Source organism: Mirounga leonina, unplaced genomic scaffold, assembly GCF_011800145.1.
Source record: "Mirounga leonina isolate KUSES-001 unplaced genomic scaffold, KU_Mleo_1.0 Mir_366, whole genome shotgun sequence".
Taxonomy (NCBI): domain Eukaryota; kingdom Metazoa; phylum Chordata; class Mammalia; order Carnivora; family Phocidae; genus Mirounga; species Mirounga leonina.
Window position 1 is genome coordinate 28,875,097 of NW_023270709.1, and position 24,417 is coordinate 28,899,513.

Here is a 24,417-nt window from a genome sequence, read left to right on the forward strand (position 1 = left end):
AGATGTGGTGTATATATACAATGGAATATTACTCAGCCATCAGGAAGGATGAAATCTTACCATTTACATGGATATGAATGGAACTGGAGGGTATTAAGCTGAGCGAAATGTCAATCAGAGACAGACAATCATCATATGGTTTCACTTATGTGGAATATAAGAAACAGCAGAGGATCATAGCGTAAGGGAGGGAAAACTGAATGGGAAATCATCAGAGAGGAAGAAAAATCACGAAAGACTTCTTTTTAAAAGATTTTTTTTTATTGTGTGAGAGAGACAGAGATATGACAGAAATAGCAAGAGAGGGCATGAGTGGGGAGGAGAGGGAGAAGGTGGCTCCCCACTGAGCAGGGAGCCTAGCGTGGGACTTGATATCATGACCTGAGCTGAAGGCAGATGCTTAAACGACTGCGCTACCCAGGCACCAACCCCCCCCTCCCCTGAGAGACTCTTAACCATAGGAAACAAACTGAGGGTTGCTGGAGGGGAGGGGGGGATGGGGTGACTGGGTGATGGACATTAAGGAGGGCATGTGGTGTGATCAGCACTGGGGGTTATATGCAACTGATGATTCACTGACCTCTACCTCTGAAACTAACAATGTACTACTATATGTTGGCTAATTGAACTTAAATAATAATAAAAAAATGACAATGAAAGGAAACCCAAAATAAAAAAAATATATATGACATATATATAACATATATATAAAAATAAAAATTAAAAAAAGAATTGATAAAATGAGATATAAGGAAATAGGTGAAAGAAATAAAACTGAGAGACTACAGAATAATAATTTAAAAAGACCCCATGAATGCTATATACTGTTTTCCCCAAAGCTGAAGTTTTGCAGTTCTCTATGATTGGTGAACTTGGTGCTAGTTGGTTGTTCCTGCTGGTCTTCTGGGGTAGCAGTCTATTGCACTGATTCTCAGGTGTCTTTACCGGGCTAAATTGTTTGTCCCTTGCCAGGTGACAGGGCTCAGTGTGAGTGGCTCCAGATTGTACCATGTGGTACTGTTTTACTCCATGAATGCTTTCAGTACTGATGGGGGTGATGAAAATGGCAGTGCCCTGCTCTCTCACCCTGGAGCTGAAAGTTCATGCTTCCCACTCTTCAATGAGACCTCACAGAAAAGCAGTCAATAGCTCTTGTCTCCCTGGTTTCCTTCTGAACTCTGTGTTCATCTAGCCTGTGATCTAGCATTTTTATCTCAGGCACAAAACCCAGTTATTTTATTTTATTTTTTTATTATGTTAGTCACCCTACAGTACATCATTAGTTTTTGACATAGTGTTCCATGATTCATTGTGTATAACACCCAGTGCTCCATGCAGTACATGCCTTCCTTAAACCCATCACTGGGCTAACACATCCCCCCAACCCCCCTCCCCTCTAAAATCCTGTTTGTTTCTCAGAGTCCATAGTCTCTCATGGTTCATCTCCCCCTCTGATTTCCCCCCCTTCATTTTTCCCTTCTCCTAATGTCCTCCATGCTATTCCTTATGTTCAAATAAGTGAAACCATATGATAATTGACTTTCTCTACTTGACTTATTTCACTTAACATAATCTCCTCCAGTTCCATCTATGTTGATGTAAAAGTTGGGTATTCATCCTTTCTGAGGGCTGAGTAATATTCCATTGTATATATGGACCACATCTTCTTTATCCATTTGTCTACAACCCAGTTTTGAGTCTCTAAACCTTATGGACTTCTGTGGCATGAACCCATGCCATTCCTCCTAGGGGAAAGAGGTGGAGGGGTCTCACTGTGCTTCTGCCTTTTGCTGGGCCCCTGCCCAGAGAGTGGTCATGTAACTATGTAGTGGTTTGCAGTTTATGGCAACACGGAGCAGAAAGCCAGTGCCTAGATTCGATGTGTTCAACTGGCTTCCCTGCCACACTCAGGCAGTCCCATTCTTTTTGTGACCCTGAGAATCCTGAGACCACGATGTCCCACTGGGATTCCACTCCACTTTGCCACCTGAGCAGCTTTAAGCAGGGATGTTCCCCACTGTAGCAGACTTCTAAAAGTTCTGATTTTACACTCTGCCAATTATGATACTTTGCTGTAGCCTCCTTAAGCAGGCTCTTCCCCATGAGATATCCTCTGCTATATTCCCTTGGATTCACATCTCTGCACCTACTACCTTGCAAAAAGTGGTCGCTTTTCTATTTGTAGAATTCTAGCCATTCTTTTCTCAGATCTCCAACTGATTTCACAAGTGTTAAGAATGATTTGATAATTCTAGCTGAATACCAGGCACCAGGCAAAATTTGGGTCCCCCACTCCTCTGCCATCTTAACTATGATGTATTTTTTATATTGATTTTTAATCCTGCAACTCTACACAATTTGTTCAGATGTTCTAAGTTTTTTGGTGGATTCTTTAGGATTTTTTATATATGATATGTCATCTGCATATACAGATGATTTTATTTCTTCCTTTCTGATTTGGATGCCTTTATTGTTTTTCTTGCCTAATTGTTCTGGCTAAAAGTTCAAGTATTGTGTTGAATAGAAGTGGTACGGATGGACATAGATCATTGAGTGTGGTATTAGGTTTGGGTTCATCTTGTAGGCCTTTATCATGTTGTGGTATCAGCCAACTCAGAGACCGAACGCAGGGCTCATAGGGACCCAACAGTCATGCAAAAGCGGGGAGGGGAGTGTGCCTCCTTTGAAGGTGCACTGAAGTTGGAGCAGGGACCTGGGATACTGGTCCTCATTATGATGGGGATGATGAGGGCTTATACCTGAAGGGCAAGCACCCCCCAGCAGTTCCTGTGGCACCTGTGGCATCTGTGACATTACCCTCCGATAGGCACCACGGCATCTGTGACATTACCCTCCAGTAGGCACCATGGCATCTGTGGCATGAAGTAGAAATGCTGGCAGGGCACTTAATACATGGCCTATACTGGTTTGCACTTATACTGGTTGGCACTTACATTTGGAATTTGAAGTTTGGAGATCTTTCATGAGGAAGGGAAGCCCAAAATGGAGACACTGGACATTCTGGTAACATGAAATTGGGGGCTGACACATAAGGAAAATAATGGTAATAAAGAAAAGCAATAGGCCATATTATACTCAGAGTTCATGGAACATTTCTTACCAGCAAGATACAATGATACAAAGGACAGAAACTTTTTGATGTTTCCATTGGCTAAGAAGAACATAAAATGTGACCCATGGTTTCCCATGGCTACTATAAATGTGTGTACTTAAAATTGTCCATTAAAAAAAGGTAAAATAAAATCTTAGATAAAAATAAGTGAAAATTATTCTTTGTATTTCCCTTTATGCCACCACTGCGTCCTATAACAGTGTCTAATTTCTCTTGGTCCTCAACTCCAAAGAAAATCTATGGTTTTATAAATCAGTGATAGTAATGAGTGTCCTCCTTGGGAAGCATCTGCTGTTTTTGACAAATGACAAATAGCTAATATTATCCTCTCTTACAAAGGAATTGTTTTCTTTTAACACTGAGCTGCCTTTGTTTAACCTGAAACTGAACTGAAAGCAAATAGCAGAAATATCCTTACATCTGTTTAGGATAGGTTTACTGCCAACAGAGTTATGAACATTTTCAGTTTTCCACCCTGTTTAGATTCAGAATTGTGGGGAAGGGATTTTCAACCTATGTCTGTTATTTGTAGTATTCCTGCTTGTATCTTTAAAAAATGTTTATGTGGCAGCACATAACTACTACAACCAGGAATGACTAAGGTGTCTATTTCCTACAATTCCTGATAGTAGTACATTGTGTTATCAACCTTTTTTTATAGTATGCCAGGGAGTCACCGTTATTTTAACCTGATTAACTGAGGTGATCATTGGGTCCAAGGTGTCAGTCACTAACCTAGAAAACCATTCATGCCTTTCTCAGGTGCTAGACCCTGGGTATGTGTGCCCCATGAGTCAGTTTGGCCCCAGGGAGGCTGGGGGAGGCCACAGTCATCATTGCAACAGGGACAAACAAGTGATATAACACTGAGATATTGTTTTTCTAATCTTGTCATTTTCAGTATCTCCCTACTGATGACATTTTCACATCACAGTTATACTACATGTCTCTTCATGCACAGTGGCTCTTAGGAAGGTCACTAATAATCACTGTGAGCTGAGAATATTAAAGTAAGTATTTATGTGGCAGCAGATAACTAATATAACCAGGAAAGAGTGAAATGTCTCTTTCCCCAAACTCACAATAATACTTTGTGTTATAAAACTTTTAAATGTTATTCCAGGGAATCTCCAGGTTTTGAACCTGATTGAGGCCATCCTTGGATCCAAGGTGTCAGTCACTTGCCTAGAAGACCGTTCATGCTTTCCTCAGGTGCTAGAGCCTGGGCATGTTCCCTCATCCATCATTTTGTCTCACAGGAGATCTCTGTCATCTGTGCAGGCAGGGACAGGCACGTGCTATAACACCAGGACATTGTTTTTCCAGTCTTGTCATTGTCAGCATCTTCCTCCCAATGACATTTTCACATTACAGTTACTTGGTGTGTCTGTTAACGTACAGGGGCTCTTTCTAAGGCCACCAATCACTGTACTAGCTGAGATTTTTCCACTCCTCTAGGAGCCAAGTTTTTCTCCCTTGGGAGTGATTTATCTGATGTGAATGCATACATTGGGAGAAATAAATCAGCTACTCAGTGTGACCCAATAGTATGGAAGGGAATGATTTAAAAAGAAATCAACTAAAACATTAGCAGTCATTATTTCTAGGTTGTGAGATAATGAGAAACTTTTTATTTTATTCCTCCTGTTTTTCTCATGTCCAGATATACACTTACAAGGATTCTATAGTATTATGCAGGTGAATGAAGAACTATACTATTTCCCTTCTTCTAGGTTTCAGGTGTTGCAAATGTCCTGAATGTTAAAAGCCTGAAGATGTTGCTCCTATATTCATTACCTAATGAACATTTGCCATATTCTGTAGAATAAGAACATTTTTGTGTATATTTATTAAACTTTTCATTCACTTAATCATTCTCCAGATACTTGTGAATATGTAATTCAAGTCAGAAGCCAATTTAGACACAGGAAAATCACACGTGAATAAGAGGTTCTATGTTGTTGAAAAGCTCACCAATGCCTTTCCTCAGACATACATACAGAAAAATATATAAAAAGATATCAAAATAGTGACAGGGACAAATTTTGGAGGGAATTCACGGGGCAGATTGATGAGGTTTGTAAGGAATTTTCAGAAGAGTAAGATCTCAATTGAACATAGATGTCAAATAAGATGTTTGTAAGTGATAAATCACTAGTTTATCAAGGTTGGGGATGAGCTTTTCTCAGAAAGAACAGTTGATATTTGTTTCCAGGGGCCACACTTTTCATCATTCTGTATGTTCTCCTCCTAAAGTCCTTACAACACCATAAAGTTTTATATTTTCTCTAGGCCTTCTTGTCTTTGGATATCATCATCCTCTCTGATTCCTTATTATTCCCAAGGCTTACACACCTGGAATGTTAAAATTACCTGCAAAAAAGGAATCAAAACTTTAAAATAAAGGTATAATGTTTTCCCTGTGGAATCCTGGGAACCACAAGGTTTGAGGATGGGAAAGAAAAGACTATTAATCCTTACAAACCCCATACTCCTACCCAAATACTCCAGGTGGATGGCGGCTTACTAGGACTTGCAATCACAGAACGAGGGCACAATCAATGTGAGGATTCTCATGTGCAGACAGGATTGCCAGTCTCTGAAATGGCTGTCTTGTAGAGAAGGGGAGTACTTTTCTCTCCAGCATAGAGATTCTCAGAGTTTGAATGTATTTACCAGTAAAACGAAATAAAAAATATATGGGGAACAAACATGAAATTGCTAAATTTTTGTTTTGTGAAATAAGATCATCAAGACTTTGTCCAAAAAATTACCATCTACTCGGGGCACCTGGGTGGCTCAGTCGTTAAGCGTCTGCCTTTGGCTCAGGTCATGATCCCAAGGTCCTGGGATCGAGTCCCTCATTGGGTTCCCTGCTCTGCGGGAAGCCTGCTTCTCCCTCTCCCACTCCCCCTGATTGTGTTCCCTCTCTCGCTGTGTCTCTCTCTGTCAAATATATAAAATCTTTAAAAAAAATTACCATCTACTACCATCATAATTCAATAAAAGAATGAACATTATAAAACTAAAGAACAAGAAGATAGTATTATTAATAAATAATTGAATACTCGTTTGGATTTGATTTCACTTCAGCAAAACTCCTCATTTCCTTTATTTCTCTTATCTAAGAGCCTAGAGAAACCATTATCCACCTCCTTTCACAGGTGTATAGGAAGGAAATTAATTAAAAAGCCCTGTTAATTTTCTGTTTAGAGACTCAACATCTCCCTATTCTCAGTAACAGTGGTTCTCAAACTTTAGCCTAATCACCTGTGGTGCTTGTTAAAAAACATCAGTTGCTGGGTCCATCCTCAGATGGTTGGTCAGTAGGTCTGAGGTGGGCCCAAGAGTGTGCATTTGTGATAAGGTGCCAAGTGATGCAGTTGCTGCTGGTCCAAGGACCACACTACCTTCCAGGAAAAAGCCCAAATTCCTTATCAGGCCACGGAGGGTAAAAGTTAATCTACTGTAATAGACCTCAACATAGAGTGGCTTAGGGACACCTGGGTGGCTCAGTTGGGCTAAGTGTCTGCCTTCAGCTCAGGTCATGATCCCAGGTCCTGGGATTGAGTCCCACATTGAGCTCCCTGCTCAATGGGGAGTCTGCTTCTCCCTCTGCTTGATGCTCCCCTTGCTTGTGCTCTCTCTCTCTGACAAATAAATAAATAAAATCTTAAAAAAATGTTGTATGGTGATTAACATAATAAAAAAAAGATGGAACCCCCCCAAATAGAATGGATTAAATAATATTAAATAATATAGAAACTTTTTCTCCTATAGTAGTGTGGAGGCATTGCTGTGTTGGTTTAGGGTTTTTGGCAAAGTTAGGTACCCTCCATATTCACATTCCAGCCAATGGAAGGGGAGGGAGAAGGGTGAGAGCAGTCTTCATATCTGAGAAGATAACTCAGGAGTTGCCTACATTGCTTCCCTGGCATTGTGTTGGTGGAGGCCAGGCACAGAAATGTGATATGCAGTATGGGACCCTGTGCCCAGTTAAAACTAGAAACCAAATGTGGAACGGGTATTGGTGGGTAGCTGGTCTCCCCCACAAAGGCCCTGCTGGCAGGATCAGGTGCCTGAAACGGAGTGTTGTTTCCCATGAAAGTGGCAATTCTGGGAAGAAAGAAATCAGGGTGGATCCAGTGCAATCCTACATTAAAATAAGTTTGCTTCTGAAATATTTTCTTAATACGTTGCACTTATCTCTATTACTGTACTTAATCACATTTCATAATTATGTGTTTACTTATTTGTGGTCCCCAATTAATCTTTTTTTAAAAATATTTATTTGAGAGAGACAGAGATAGCAAGAGAAAGCACAAGTGGGAAGGAGGGGGAGAAGCAGACTCCCTGCTGGGCAAGGAGCCTGATTCAGGGCTGGATCCCAAGACCCTGGGATCATGACTTGAGCTGAAGGCAGACACTTAACCGACTGAGCCACCCAGGTGCCCTAACCCCTGATTAGTGTTGAAGTTTTTTAAGTGTATGAATTGAAGTTTCTTTTTTTTTATGTATCTGTATCTTTATCTTATAATTTCTGTCTTCTTTCTACCAATTTACAAAGCCAGTGCCTAGTACAATTCTTGGTACATGATAAACACCGATTAAATGCTCTTTGCATAAATGAATCCATTCATCTTTTGTTGGTAAAGGTCAATATTATTTTTTTAGCTGTCTTCCATGTAACTTATGACTTTGCTGACCTTTTTTCTACACACAGTATTCTCTTTACTGCACTCTTTACATCTTTGTTTCTTAAAGTATAGATTAGAGGGTTAAGGGTGGGTGTGATGATTGTGTAAAAGAGAGAAAGGAACTTCCCCTTATCTTGGGATGTGCTATTCTGTGGCTTCATGTACATATAAATGACTGTTCCATAAAACAGAGTTACTACTGTGAGGTGGGAACCACATGTATTAAGGACCTTACGCCACCTTGCCTTTGACTTGATCCTCACGACAGCTTGAGTGATAATTCCGTATGAAATGAGAATTAGTGATATAGGTGCTAGAAGAAATATCACTCCAAGAGCAAAGACAATGATCTCAATTACTTTTGAGTAGACACAAGCCATCTTGATCAATGCTGGCATCTCACACAAGAAATTATCCACTTCCCGGTGTCCACATCTGGGTAACTTCAAAGTCAAGGAGCAAACAGTTAAGGCGCTGCCAAGGCCACCTAACCAGGCGGTGAGCACCATCTTCTGGCAAAGCTGAGGGTGCATTATAACTCTGTAGCGAAGAGGTTGACAGACAGCAGCATAGCGGTCATAGGCCATCACAGCCAGGAGAAGACACTCTGTGGCTCCAAGGTCAAGGGCAAAGAAGAATTGGAGCACACACCCTCCATAGGTAATAGACCGTGTTGGACCCCACAGATTTACCAGCATCTGGGGGATAATGCTAGTTGCATAGCAGAGGTCCAAAAAAGACAAATTGGATAAGAAGAAATACATGGGAGTATGGAGCTGGGTGTCTAGGTAAGATACAAGAATGATGGTTGTGTTTCCTACCAGCGTCACAATATAGAAGATGAAGACAACCCCAGAGATGATGAGTTCTAATTGGGGCCGATCAGAAAACCCCAGCAGGATGAAATCCATAGTGGAACTTCCATTGTTTGTGTCCATGGCTCCTTAGGAAAGTCTAGGAGACAAACCAGGGTAATAATAAATAGTGTCTACCCCAGGTAAAAATAAAAATCTTTGTAGTTTGCCATGAGTATCCCAAATACAGTTGTTTGTGTGCTCTCTCCCATTTAGAACACCTCTATTAATATTTCCCTGTGTTAATTGCCCAATATTTCCTTCTTTGTGTTTACTCATAACTAGAGTGATCTAACAATAATATGGTAAACCCAATCACACTGAATTGTAAATCATTGAAAGAACTTAATAAGTCATGACACCTATAGTTCTATGTACTTGAAAAGCTAATAAATCCATGTAGTTAATGATATAATTTAAGAGTGGGGTGTATTTTGGGGAGTTGTCCTTCTTAAATGTGTGACATAAGCATCACTCTATCGTGACAATTCTTTCCCTTATCAAAAGAGTGGAGTTTGGGGTAAAAAGTTAAATGATCCATTTTCTTGAGATAAACTTCACCATTTGGTAGTAGGATCACTTTTCATATTCACTCCCAAATGTGTGCTTTCCAGCCATTGTAATCTCCATCACCACGAACCTCTTCCTCATGTTTCCCCTCCTATTCATCTTTGCAGACATGGCTGTTCCTGTATCAATTTTAGTGTTCTTCCTTATACTTCCCTTTTTTGTTGCATGTGTTTTGGGTACCAGGAAATATTATCTTTCCTATTGACCTTCACTGCCATGTACAGAGGCCCTGTGTTTCTTGGAATACCTGCCATAACTGCTCTTTCACCATTTAAATAGCCTTACTGTTTTGTCACAGAATAAAAAATTGAACTTTTAATTCCAGAAACATTTGGCTATCACATACCCACAGCAACCACCTGTGTTACCTCCTACTAACCTGGCCATTCAGCAAAAGTAGCAAGGTAGGTTACTCAACCAAAAAGCAGCTATTTAAATGATTAGTGTGGTTGTTTTTCTATTTAGAAATTAACAATCATAGGTTGCTTTGGAACCCTATTGATAAAATCTCATTTCACTTCTGAAAGATTACTGAAAAGAGATAAAGAAAACATATTTCACTATTTCTGAATACTTCATCATTAAATAGATGGAATATTTTATTACTGTATTAAAATTAATTTTAATTTTTTAAGTTTCTATTCTTTTGGTTTGTAATTTTTTTTCATATTATTCCTGACCATGAACTTCAGAACTATGGTTCTTTATATTCATAGTGGGTTTGGAGCCAAGAAATAATAAATTTATTTGCTGCAGTTATAGTAAACAAGGTAAATTATCTATAGTGTATCATTGTTACAAGCAGTTCAGTTAAAACATGAAAATGTTACAATCATGAAGAAGGAACTATTATTACCAAGTAGTATGAGATAGGGATGTATTATTTCTCAAAATGGAAATTTAATTTAATTAATGAATATGAAGTTTTTATGTGGTTGGATGTCAGCTAAATTGAGCATAGTGTAGATTCTGGACTCAGAGTTTGGTGTCAAATCCCAGCTTCACTACTTGGAGATAATGTGTCCCTGGGCAGTTTTGTAAATGGTTTGTACACCATGTTCTCTATATGTTCAATGATGATAATAATATCCTGAAAGGGAGTTTGTGAAGATTAGTATTTGTGATAACACTAGGAACTGTGCTTGGTTCATATTTAATTCTCAAAATTAAAAATTGTATTCACCAACCCACGAATTATTATTATTCTATTCACTCCTCACTCTCTTTATTTTTCACACTGGTGATTTTTACCATGATGGTCTAGAACTAAACTGGAATGGTTAAAATTTTACGTTGGCATAACTTTTCAAATGTGTAGACACTCATGTATGGAAAAGTGCCCAAACATGATGTACATACTAAATTGATAAACCCAGAGGCAGGAGAGGACAGAGGACTTAGCTCTCAACATGCCTTGATTACAAAAAGAACTGGGTGTTCTTTAAAAATGTAGGATTGGGATAGTGTTGGGAATTAAAAGGCCATAGAATTTTAGAGTTGAAATAGACTCAGAAAGCATGATCCAGACTTCTGCCTTAGGATGGAGGTCTTCCACAGAATGTTCACACAACTCCTGTTTTCAGAGCTTCATACTCTCTTTTAATCTTTGCCTCTTACTCTTTATGGGAGTCAGACATTCCTCTTTAACAGAGCACTGGCTTTTTTTCTTTATTCTGGAAATAACATGGAATAAGTCAATTCAACATGGCTTCATTATAAAAAACAGTTTTGTTATACAGTAAAAGATAGAGAAAAAAACAAAAGCTCAACGAGTTAAGGTGAATATTCTTGTAACTGACACTCAGGTCAAGAAATAGAACCCTACCAAGCATTGCAGGAGCTTCTGTTCATGACTTGAATGATCATTACCCACCCTGTCGCCCAAAGTATCCACTATCCTGATGTTTATAGTAATCTCCTTGTATTTTATTTATTTATTTATTTATTTATTTTTAAAGATTTTATTTATTCATGAGAGACAGAGAGAGAGAGAAGCAGGCTTCCAAGGAGCAGGGAGCCCGATGTGGGACTTGATCCCAGGCCCCTGGGATCATGACCTGAGCCAAAGGCAGACACTTAACCATCTGAGCCACCCAGGTGCCCAATCTCCTTGTATTTTAAACTTTATTACTCAAATGTGCATCTCTAGACAACATTGTTTAGTTTGACTCCTTAAACATTTTTTATATGTCTTTTGAGTTTCCTTTAATAGTAGAAGCTATTATCAAATATACTCTTAGCTTAACATAAAGTTCCAAGATTAGGGGCTTGATGGTTGTCAGCTCTTCCTAACACTGTGTGATGTTTAAGTACCATGCTTTTCTGGTTGCTATCCTTGGACTCACCATGACTTATCAAATGCCTTGCTTGTGAGTTGAGAGTGTGCTATACCACTGAAGAAGGCTGTGAGCATCCATGATGCACATTCAGTTTCTAAAATATATGTTAGCTAGGTTTAGCAGGTGAAATACATTACCAGCTCAGTTTAAGCTTTGGGTCCCATAAGAATCCAGTATCCTATTGGAAGTGTGAAGCCTGAAATTACACTTTATGTAATTTTATGTTGTGAATCCAAATATAGGACTTTTCAAAGCCTTGGTCTCAAATTTTAGCTGTTATTATAATTTTAATTTAAGCGTGGACGTGATATAAAAACTACAGAGCACAAGCAGAAGTAACAGATATTAAGAAAGCAGCATCAACGTTTTCACCAAAACAGGTTTTCATTTTTCACGATATGAAATCCAGTTTCTAATAGTATAGCATGGGTTTACATGTTACTTTGTTCAGTGAAATGTAAGAGAAATGAAGCAGACATATTTAAACATAACTTCAACGTGCAGAATGATGTGGAGGAGAAACGAGAAAGAAAATCAGACCATATTTACGTTTCAGGAGGGAAGAATTCACAGCTGTTGTGTTCTTATGTAGTCCAAGGTACCCATGTTCCCATGATGCTGAGCCTTCATTTCATGGGTAATCAGGGAAGGATTCTTGTTTGGCAGGTTAGTGAGTCCATGAAATACTGATGAGCCACCACTGTCTTGTGCTAACACCACGATCGCATTTACATTGAAATGCAGTAGCTGAACTAAGATTCAGTGAAGTCTCTAACGTGGATGCTGGAGAAGAACTATTTGTGGGACTGGTGGAAAAGTTGATGAATTTGGTTTGTTGAATGTACTTTCAATGGGATATGTGTAGTCTTTTCATGTACACTCCTGTTAGACACAATTGTGGGTGGATCTCTGCCCAATTAAACCAGGAGAGCCCTCCCTTGGTCTACGTGTGCTCCAGGAAGTATTTGTGTAGGACTCTAAAGGCTAGTATGTTAACGTGGTGTAGACCCTGGGGACTAGTGCCCCACAGAGGTGATTAACAGATCTTACACTGTGGTCAGAGGGTTATCCAAACAACCATTTTAGGAAGGCTTCCCTTAAGATTTTGGGTTTCATCTTGTCTTTTATTCTTTTTTTTTCCTTAAAGATTTCCTCCATGAAAATTAATCAGAGATGACTATTATTATAGTAATAAATTTACTGTTGAAGACCAAAAATATAATTTAAGTCATATCTATAATTTTAACAGATTAAATTGAACTGTGTTTTTTTTTCCCAGTGGGTAAGATATCAGTCAAGTTGGAGAAATCCAGGCAATTATGTAGGTGTTATTTTTGCAGGAAAGAAAACACTTCTTTTTTTAAATTTTATTTATTTTTATTATGTTCAATTAGCCAACATATAGCACATAATTAGATTTTAATGCAGTATTCAATGATTCATTAGTTGTGTATAACATCCAGTGCTCATCACTACATGTGCCCTCCTTAGTACCCATCACCCAATTGCCCCATCCCCCCACTCCTTCCCTTCTGTAACCCTCAGTTTCCTTCCCGGCATCCAGAGTCTCATTATTTGTATCCTTCTCTGATTTCATCCCATTCAGTTTTCCCTTCCTTCCCCTGTGGTCCTCCTCACTATTCCTTATGTTCCACATATGAGTCAAACCATATGATAATTGACTTTCTCTGCTTGACTTATTTCACTTAGCATAACCCCCTCCAGTTCCATCCATGTGGATGCAAATGGTGGGTATTCATCCTTTCTGATGGCTAAGTAATACCCCATTGTATATATGAACCACACCTTCTTTGTCCATTCATCTGTTGAAGGGCATCTTGGCTCCTTCCACAGTTTGGCTATTGTGGACATTGCTGCTATGAACATTGGGATGCAGATGCCCCTTCTTTTCACTACCTCTGTATCTTTGGGGTAAATACCTAGCAGTGCAAATTCTGGGTCATAGGGTAGCTCTATTTTTAACGTCTCGAGGAACCTCCATACTGTTTTACAGAGTGGCTGTATCAGCTTGCATTCCCACCAACAGTGTAAGAGGGTTCCCCTTTCTCCACATCCTTTTTTTTCATTATTTATTAAATATTTATTGAGTTAATTATGGGCAAATGCAAAATCACAGAGCTGGACGATCCTTTGTTAGGTACGCACTTCTTCATATCAATACAAAGCATGTATAGCACCTTCTCTGTGCCAGCTGCTGAGGGTATAAGACAAAGAGCACCTGAGATGATGTCGCCTGGGAAGATATTCTTTTCTCGCCTTTTCTCTATTATTTTGTTTTCAGCTTTTTTTTTGCATTTTATATTTTATTTTATTTTATTTTATTTTATTTTATTATGTTTAGTTAACTGCTGTATAGTACATCATTAGATTTTGATGTGGTGTTCAATGATTCATCAGTTGCATATAACACCCAGTGCTCATTACAACACATGCCCTCCTTAGTACCCATCACCCTGTTACCTCATCTCCCTACCCCCCTTCCCTCTGAAACCCTGTTTGTTTACCAGGGTCCATAGTCTCTCATGGTTTGTCTACCTCTCTGATTTCTCCCCCTTCAGATTTCCCTCTCTTCCCCTATGGTCCCTCTGTGCTATTCCTTATGTTCCACATATGAGTGAAACCATATGATAATTATCTTTCTCTGTTTGACTTATTTCACTTACATAATTCCCTCCATTTCCATCCCTGTCAATGCAAATGGTAGGTATTCATCCTTTCTGATGGCTGAGTAATATTCCATTGTATATAGGAACCACATCTTCTTTATCCATTCATCTGTTGAAGGGCATCTTGGCTCTTTCCACAGTTTGGCTATTGCAGACATTGCTGATATGAACATTGGGGTGCATATGGCCCTCCTTTTCACTACATCTGTGTCTTTGGGGTAAATACCCAGGAGTGCAATTGCTGGGTCATAGGGTAGCTCTATTTTTAACATCTTGAGGAACCTCCATACTGTTTTCCAAAGTGGCTGTACCAACTTGCATTCCCACCATCAGTGTAAGAGGGTTCCCCTTTCTCCACAACCTCTCCAACATTTGTTGTTTCTTCCCCTGTCAATTTTTGCCATTCTAACTGGTGTAAGGTGGTATCTCAATGTGATTTTGATTTGAATTTCCCTGATGGCTAATGATGATGAACATTTTTTCATGTTTCTGTTAGCCATTTGTATGTCTTTTTGACTGGATTATTGTTTTTTGGGTGTTGAGTTTTAGAAGTTCTTTTTTTTTTTTTTAAGATTTTATTTATTTATTTGACAGAGAGAGAGCACAAGTAGGCAGAGTGGCAGGCAGAGGGAGAGGGAGAAGCAGGCTCTCCACTGAGCAGGGAGCTGGATGTGGGGCTCGATCCCAGGACCCCAGGATCAGGACCTGAGATGAAGGCAGCCGCTTAACCGACTAAGCCACCCAGGTGCCCCGAGTTTTAGAAGTTCTTTAAAAAGTCTTGGATACCAGCTCTTTATCTGTAGTGTCATTTGCAAATGTCTTCTCCCATTCCGTGGGTTACCTCTTAGTTTTGTTGACTGTTTCCTTTGCTGTGCAAAAGTTTTTTATCTTGATGAAGTCCCAAAAGGTCTTTTTACTTTTGTTTCTGTTGCCTCTAGCGACGTGTCTTGAAAGAAGTTGCTGTGGCCAATGTCGAAGAGGTTACTGCCTATGTTCTCCTCTAGAATTTTGATGGATTCCTGTCTCACATTGAGGTCTTTCATCCATTTTGAGTTTATCTTTGTGTATGGTGTAAGAGAATGGCCCAGTTTCATTCTGCTCTTAGAGACTCTATGTTGCCATTAATCGATTTCTCCATTCTAGCTATTTTCTTCACAATTGCTACCCTGAATTCCATCTCCGACATCTTGGTTATATCTGTATCCATTTGTGAATCTGTGGCAGAAGTCATAGTCTCTGAGTCATTCCTATTTTGGGGGTTCCTCCTCCTGGTCATTGTGTTGATGGGTGTTTGAGGGAATGTACAGAGTCCAAATTATTGACAACAACCCAAGCAAGATGCACCTGTTTTATAGGGACCTTAGGGTGTTGGCCTCTTGTTCTTCCAGACTGTCTTCTTGGGGAGGGGCCTGCTGCACTGTTACTCAGGCAACCCTGTTTGGACAGAGTTGCCTTGCCCCTGTGGGGGGGCGGGAGTGGGCTCAGTGAAAACCAGTTTTTGGGTGATTTTGTTCTCTGGTGGCTTTCCTTGGTGGCTTTCTGCATCTCTTCCGAGAGTCAGAGCAGAAGAGATCATTTCCAACCCTCTGCCTCAGAGCAGAGAGATCACAGTCTGTTCTTCAGTGAGTTCTCCAGGCCACACTATCTCTGTTTCTGTCTCTGCTGGTATAAACTGCAGCATCCTAGGTTGTTCGCCCCTCAGCACGGCTCTCAGTCCTCACCTCCAGGTTGGGGCACAGGCCTACGTCTCTGCCCTTTGGGCTTCTAAAACCACCAGCCACCCCCAGTTTGCACTCGGGGCCCCATTGCTCCAGGTTTCAGCCCAGGTGGCTGCCCTAAAGTCCTTTCCCCACTGCTGCCAGTCTGCAAGTCTGCGCCCTGTCCCCAGTTTGGGAGCCCAATGTGGGACTCAATCCCAGGACCCTGAGTTCATGACCTTAGCTGAAGGCAGATGCTTAACGACTGAGCCACCGGTGTGCCCTCATTCATAGCATTTTTAAGTTTGGCCTGATTCGATATCATTTCTGTCCTTAGAGATTCTATGTTGTCCTTAATATTTTTCTCAAGCCTAGATATTGACTTCATAATTGTTACTCTGAAGTCGATGTCTGACATCTTGGTTATATCCATGTCCATTAGACCTGTGGCAAAAACCGCAGTCTCTGATTCTTTTCTTTGTTGGGGGTTCCTCCTCCTAGTCATTCTGTTGAAGGATGGTTGAGTGAATGAACAGAGTCCAAAATACCAACCATGACCCAAGCTAAATGCACCGTAGAAAAATCCGGAGTGGTCAGACATCACCACCAAAAAACAAAGCCAAAATGAAACACAGGACTAAAATTAAAAAATTGAAAAAATAAAAATAATTTTAAAAATAAAAAATATAAATAAATAAATAAATAAAAGGAGTGGGAGGGTAAGGGGCACTATAGTCTCTCAGTGTGGACAAAGCAGGATGTTTTAGTTGTTCCTGGGTGTATTTTGGTCTGTGTGTTAGAGGACACTATGTCCCCAAATTACTAGGAAATTAAAACTTGTATATATAAAAAGGTAAAACTGACTAGAGTGAAACACGGGCTAAAATAAAGCATATATGTATATAAAATATAGATGTGTAAATATACACGTTCAAAAAGCGACTATAAAATATTAGTTGGTATAATAGACATCTAGTTGAAATGAGAAGAAGGTGTAAAGAAAAATGGGGCAGGGGAAAATGACATGAGAAAAGGGAAAAAAAAAAAGAGAGAAAAAAAGGAGAATTATATCTGAAAAATAAACAAGTTGTGAGGCCACACCTGGAGCTCAATGTACAATTTTCCCCTGGTGTTGGGATTTTACAGTCTTACAGGATCCAAAGGATTGTCATCCACTTGCTCTTCCAGCCTGTCTTCTGGGGGAGGGGCCTGCTGGGGTGTTTCTCAGGTAACCCTGCCTGTGCGGAGTTGCCACATCTCCTGGAGGGGGAGGTGCTTATTCAAAACGGATCTTCTGAGCCTCATTTTGTCCCTGGGGCCTTTCTGTGCCTCTTCAGGGGATCAGAGCAAAAATGGCCAGAGCCAAACCTCTGACCCAGAGCAGAAAATTTGGTTTGCCCTCTTTAAGAAACTCTCCAGGACAGTCTCCACTTCTGCTTGCATCTCTGAAGACTAGCCTCCCATGCTGCGTGCCCACAGCCACTCTCTACGAAGTGTTTTCAGGGGCCCAGATTATCTTTGCCCTTTGTGCTTCTAAAACTGCCAGTGGCTGTGGGCTCCTGTGCACACCTGAAGGTCTAGAATCAGGTTTGGGTTCCGCCCTAAAGACTTTTTGAGGAACCTCCATACTGTTTTCTAGAGTGGCTGCACCAGCTTGCATTCCCACCAACACTGTAAGAGAGTTCCCCTTTCTCCTTATCCTCACCAACATCTGTCATTTCCTGACTTATTAATTTTAGCCATTCTGACTGGTGTGAGATGGTCTAGTTTCATTCTTCTGCATGTGGCTGTCCAGTTTTCCCAGCACCATTTGTTGAAGAGACTTTTTTCCATTGGACATTCTTTCCTGCTTTATCAAAGATTAGTTGACCACAGAGTTGAGGGTCCATTTCTGGGCTCTCTATTCTGTTCCATTGATCTATGTGTCTGTTTTTGTGCCAGTACCATGCTGTCTTCATGATGACAGCTTTGTAATAGAGCTTGAAGTCTGGAATTGTGATGCTGCCAGCTTTGCTTTTCTTTTTCAACATTCCTCTGGCTATTCGCAGTGTTTTCTGGTTCCATACAAATTTTAGGATTATTTGTTCCACCTCTCTGAAAAAAGTTGATGGTATTTTGCATTGAATGTGTAGATTGCCCTAGGTAGCATAGACATTTTCACAGTATTTGTTTTTCCAATCCATGAGCATGGAATGTTTTTCCATTTCTTTGTGTCTTCCTCAATTTCTTTCTTGAGTATTCTATAGTTTTCTGAGTACAGATTCTTTGCCTTGTTGGTTAGATTTATTCCTAGGTATCTTATGGTTTTGGGTGCAATTATAAATGGGATCGACGCCGTAATTTCTCTTTCTTCTGTCTTGTTGGTGTATAGAAATGCCACTGATTTCTGTGCATTGATTTTCTATTCTGCCACTTTACTGAATTCCTGTATGCGTTCTAGCAGTTTTGGGGTGGCGTCTTTTGGGTTTTCCACATAAAGTATCATATCATCTGCAAAGAGTGAGAGTTTGACTTCTTCTTTGCCAATTTGGATGCCTTTTATTTCTTTTTGTTGTCTGATTGCTGATTGCTAGGACTTCTAACACTATGTTGAATAGCAGTGGTGGTAATGGGCATCCCTGCCGTGTTCCTGACCTTAGGGGGAAAGCTCTCAGTTTTTCCCCATTTACATTGATATTCACTGTGGATTTTTCATAGATGGCTTTTATGGTATTGAGGTATGTACCCTCTATCCCTACAATGTGGAGAGTTTTAATCAAGAAAGGATGCTGTACTTTGTGAAATGCATTTTCTGCATCTATTGAGAGAATCATATATTTCTTGTCCTTTCTTTTATTAATGTATTGTATCACATTGATTGATTTGTGGATGTTTAACCAACCTTGCAGCCCAGGAATAAGTCCCACTTGGTCGTGGTGAGTAATCCTTTTTAGGTAGTGTTGGATCCTATTGGCTACTATTTTAGAGAGAATTTTTGCATCCATGTTCATCAGGGATGTTGGTCTGTAATTCTTTTTGATTGGGTCTTTGTGTGGTTTGGGGATCAAGGTAATGCTGGCCTCATAAAATGAGTTTGGAGGTTTTCCTTCATTTCTATTTTTTAGAACAGTTTCAGAAGAATAAGTATTAGTTCTTCTTTAAATGTTTGGTAGAATTCCCCTGGGAAGTCATCTGGCCCTGAGCTCTTGTTTGTTGAGAGATGTTTGATTACTGCTTCAATTTCCTTAGTGGTTATGGGTGTATTCAGGTTTTCTATTTCTTCGTGGTTCAGTTTTGGTAGTTTATACATCTCTAGAAATGCATCCATTTCTTTCAGATTATCTAATTTGCTGGCATATAGTTGCTCATAATATGTTCTTATAATTATTTGTATTTCTTTCGTTTTGGTTGTGATCTCTCCTCTTTCACTCATGATTTTATTTATTTGGGTCCTTTCTCTTTTCTTTTTGATAAGTCTGGCCAGGGATTTATCGATCTTAATAATTCTTTCAAAGAACCAGCTCCTAGTTTCGTTGATCTGTCCTACTGTTCTCTTGGTTTCTAGTTCATTGATTTCTGCTCTAATCTTTATTATTTCTCTTTTCCTGCTGGGTTTAGGCTTTATTTGCTGTTCTTTCTCCAGCTCCTTTAGGTGTAGGGTTAGGTTGTGTATTTGAGACCTTTCTTGTTTATTTGAGAAAGGCTTGTATTGCTATGTACTTTCCTCTTAGGACCGCCTTTGCTGCATCCCAAAGATTTTGAACAGGTGTGTTTTCATTTTCATTTGTTTTCACAATTTTTAAAAATTCTTCTTTAATTTCCCCCATGGGGTGGGGGTGATGGTTGACCCATTCATTCTTTAGCAGGATGCGCTTTAGCCTCCATGTATTTGAGTTCTTTACAACTTTCCTCTTGTGATTGAGTTCAAGTTTCAAAGCATTGCAGTCCAAAAATATGCAGGGAATGATCCCAGTCTTTTGGTACTGGTTGAGACCTGATTTGTGACCCAGGATGTGATCTATTCTGGAGAATGTTCCATGTGCATTAGAGAAGAATGTGTATTCTGTTGCTTTAGGATGGAATGTTTTGAATATGTCTGTGAAGTCCACCTGGTCCAGTGTGTCATTTAAAGTCTTTTTTTTTTTTAAAGATTTTATTTATTTATTTGAGAGAGAGAGAACGAGAGACAGAGAGCAGGAGAGGGAGGAGGGTCAGAGGTAGGAGAAGCAGACTCCCCGCCAAGCAGGGAGCCCGATGCAGGACTCGATCCCGGGACTCCAGGATCATGACCTGAGCCGAAGGCAGATGCTTAACCATCTGAGCCACCCAGGCGCCCCTCATTTAAAGTCTTTATTACCTTGTTGATCTTCTGCTTAGATGATCTGTCCATTTCAGTGAGGGGGGTGTTAAAGTCCCCTACTATTATTGTATTATTGTCAATGTGTTTCTTTGATTTTGTTATTAATTGGCTAATATAATGGGCTGCTCCCATGTTAGGGTGTGTAGATATTAAAAATTATTAGATCTTTGTTGGATAGACTCTTTTAGTATGATGTAGTGTTCTTCCTCATCTCTTATTATAGTCTTTGGTTTAAAATCTAATTTGTCTGATATAAGGATTGCCACCCCAGTTTTCTTTTGATGTCCATTAGCATGGTAAATGTTTTTCCACCTCCTCACTTTAAATCTGGAGATGTCTTTGCGTCTAAAATGAATCTCTTGCAGACAGTATATCAATGGGTCTTGTTTTTTTTATCCAATCTGATACCCTATGTCTTTTGATTGGGACATTTAGCCCATTTACATTCAGGGTATCTATGAAAAGATATGAATTTAGTGCCATTGTATTGCCTGTAAGGTGACTGTTACTGCATATTGTCTCTGTTCCTTTCTGGTTTATGTTACTTTTAGGCTCTCTCTTTGCTTAGAGGACCCTTTTCAATGTTTCTTTGGGGCGGTTTGGTGTTCACAAATTGTTTTAGTTTTTGTTTGTCCTGGAAGCTTTTTATCTCTCCTTCTATTTTCAATGACAGCCTGGCTGGATATAGTATTCTTGTCTGCATATTTTTCTCATTTAGTGCTCTGAATATATCCTGCCAGTCCTTTCTGGCCTGCCAGGTCTCTGTGGATAGGTCTGCTGCCATTCTAATGTTTCTACCATTCTAGGTTACAGACCTCTTGCCCTGAGCTGCTTTCAGGATTTTTTCTTTGTGTCTGAGACTCGTAAGTTTTACTATTAGATGTCAGGGTGTTGACCTATTTTTATTGATTTTGAGGGGCGTTCTCTGTGCCTCCTGGATTTTGATGCCTGTTTCCTTCCCCAAATTAGGGAAGTTCTCTGCTATAATTTGCTCTAATATACCTTCTGCCCCCCTCTCTCTTTCTTCTTCTGGGATCCCAATTATTCTAATGTTGTTTCATCTTATGGTATCACTTATCTCTCGAATTCTGCCCTCGTGATCCAGTAGTTGTTTATCTCTCTTTTTCTCAGCTTCTTTATTTTCCATCATTTGGTCTTCTCTATCACTAATTCTCTTCTCTGCCTCATTTATTCTAGCAGTTAGAGCCTCCATTTTTGATTGTACCTCATTAATAGCCTTTTTGATTTCGACTTGGTTAGATTTTAGTTCTTTTATTTCCCCAGAAAGGGATTCTCTAGTATCTTCTATGCTTTTTTCAAGCCCAGCTAGTATCTTTATAATTGTCGTTCTGAACTGTAGTTCTGACATCTTACTAATGTCCGTATTGATTAGATCCCTGGCAGTTGGTACTGCCTCTTGTTCTTTTTTTTGAGGTGAGTTTTCCATTTTGTCATTTTGTCCAGAGAAGAATAGATGAGTGAGAGAACAAAGTGCTAAAAGGGTAACAACTACCCAAGAAAAATATACACTAAACAAATCAGAAGAGACCCGAAAATGGGGTGGGGGGGAGAAAGAAAAAAAAAAAAAGAATGTGATCAGGCTGGTGAATAGAACAGAGCCACACACTAGATTTTGGGTGTATTTTAGTGTGTTAGAAGAAACTGCCTTCCAAAATTTTAAAGAAAGAAAAAATTATATATATACAAAAATAAGGGGAAATATAATGAAGGGAAGGATTGTGTAAAGATGAAAATTAAGAAAGATTTTAAAAAAGGAATTGATAAGACAAGAATTTGGTTGAAAAAAGAAAGAAAAAAATTAAAAAAAAAAAAGGGAGAGAATGTGATCAGTCCTCCTGGACGACCCTTTCTAAAATAGTACTTTCCACCACTCTCTCATAGCTCTGCATTATCTTACTTTCTTTATTTTTTAAAATTCAGTTTTATTGAGGTATAACTGAGATATAAAATTGTAAGATATTTATAGTGTACATCAGGGGCACCTGGGTGGCTCAGTCGTTAAGCATCTGCCTTTGGCTCAGGTCATGATCACAGAATCCTGGGATCGAGCCCTGCATCAGGCTCCCTGCTCAGCGGGAAGCCTGCTTCTTCCTCTCCCACTCCCCCTGCTTGTGTCGCTTCTCTCACTGTCTCTCTCTCTCTGTCAAATAAATAAATAAATAAATCTAAAAAAATAAAGTGTACATCATGGTGATTTGATGTTTTTATACATTATGAAAAGATACCCTCCTTCCATGTGGATAATTAACACATCCATCACCTCATGTATTTAAATTTTGATTTGGTTTAGTTTGCTGAGAACATTTACATTCTACTCTCTTAGCAGATTTCAATTATAAAATACAGTGTTATCAACTGTAGTCGCCATTTTTTACGAGCTCTTTTTTATTATTATTTTTTTATAGATTTTATTTATGTATTTGAGAGAGAATGAGAGAGAGCACATGAGAGGGGTTAGGGTCAGAGGGAGAAGCAGACTCCCTGCCAAGCAGGGAGCCCGATGCGGGACTCGATCCAGGAACTCCAGGATCATGACCTGAGCCGAAGGCAGTCGCTTAACCAACTGAGCCACCCAGGCACCCTTTTTACGAGCTCTTTAGACCTTATCGATATTATAGCTGAAGTTTGTACCTTTTTATCAACCTTTCCCTGTTTCCCTGATCCTGAGCGCCTGTCACCCATTTTTTCATACTGTTTTGATGAATTTAACTCTTTTTTTAAGATTCCAAATATAAGTGATGTTATGCAGCATTTGCCTTTCTCTGACTTATCTCACTTAGCATTATGCCCTCAAGTCCACCCATGTTGCCACTATGGTAGGATGTCCTTTCTCATGGATGAGTGATATTCTCTTTCATATATATATATAGAATCATAAATTATATCTCATATAATCATAAATTAATTGCTTGTGTATGTATGAATTTATTTCTAGGATTTCTCTTTTGTTCCATTGAGCTATGCATCTGTTTTTATTTTAATACCATCCATGTTTTGATTACTATGGCTTTGTAATATAGTTTGAAATCAGGAAGTGTGATGCCTTGACCTTTGTTGTTCTTTCAAGATTGCTTTTGCAGGGCGCCTGGGTGGCTCGTTGGTTAAGTGACTGCCTTCGGCTCAGGTCATGATCCTGGAGTCCCTGGATCGAGTCCCGCATCGAGCTTCCTGCTCGGCAGGGAGTCTGCTTCTCCCTCTGACCCTCCCAACCCTCTCTCCTTTCATGTGCTCTCTCTCTCAGTCTCTCTCTCTCAAATAAATAAATAAAATCTTAAAAAAAAAAAAAGATTGCTTTTGCAATTCAGGTTCTTTTGTAGTTCCATACAAATGTTAGGATTATTTGTTTATTTCTGTGAGAAATGGCACTGGCACTGTGATAGGGATTGCATCGAGTCTGTAGCTTGCTTTAAGTAGTATGTAAATTTCAACAATATTTTTCCAGTCCATGAGCATGGGATATCTTTCCACTTATCTGTGTCTTCAGTTATTTTCATCAGCTCTTTTTAAAATTTTATTTTATTATGTTATGTTAGTCACCATACAATACATCATTAGTTTTTGATGTAGTGATCCATGATTCATTGTTTTTGTATAACATCCAGTGCTCCATGCAATATGTGCCCTCCTTAATACCCATCACTGGGCTAACCCATCCCCCCATGCCCCACCCCCAACCCCCTCCCCTCTAAAACCCTCAGGTTGTTTCTCAGAGTCCATAGTCTCTCATGGTTCGTCTCCCCCTCCGATTTCCCCCCCTTCATTTTTCCCTTCCTTCTCCTAATGTCCTCCATGCTATTCCTTATGTTCGACAAATAAGTGAAACCATATGATAATTGACTTTCTCTGCTTGACTTATTTCACTTAGCATAATCTCCTCCAGTCCCATCCATGTTGATGTAAAAGTTGGGTCTTCATCCTTTCTTTTTTTTTTTTTTAAATTTTTTATTGTTATGTTAATCACCATACATTACATCATTAGTTTTAGATGTAGTGTTCCATGATTCATTGTTTGTGCATAACACCCAGTGCTCCATGCAGAACGTGCCCTCTCTAATACCCATCACCAGGCTAACCCATCCC

General features: G+C 39.5%; 1 protein-coding gene across 1 annotated transcript; it reads right to left on the reverse strand.

The window, feature by feature from the left end:
• Positions 1–7,823: 7,823 nt before the first annotated feature.
• On the reverse strand, positions 7,824–8,796 carry LOC118027245 (olfactory receptor 2W1-like). The gene has a single exon (XM_035030459.1). It carries the CDS (start codon positions 8,766–8,768, stop codon positions 7,824–7,826), a length of 945 nt encoding a protein of 314 aa, XP_034886350.1. The 5' UTR covers positions 8,769–8,796.
• Between the last annotated feature and the right edge of the window lie 15,621 nt (positions 8,797–24,417).

Bases quoted from the DNA above. Each gene is read 5' to 3' on its own strand.
- LOC118027245 (XM_035030459.1), bottom strand. From the start codon at position 8,768: ATGGACACAAACAATGGAAGTTCCACTATGGATTTCATCCTGCTGGGG.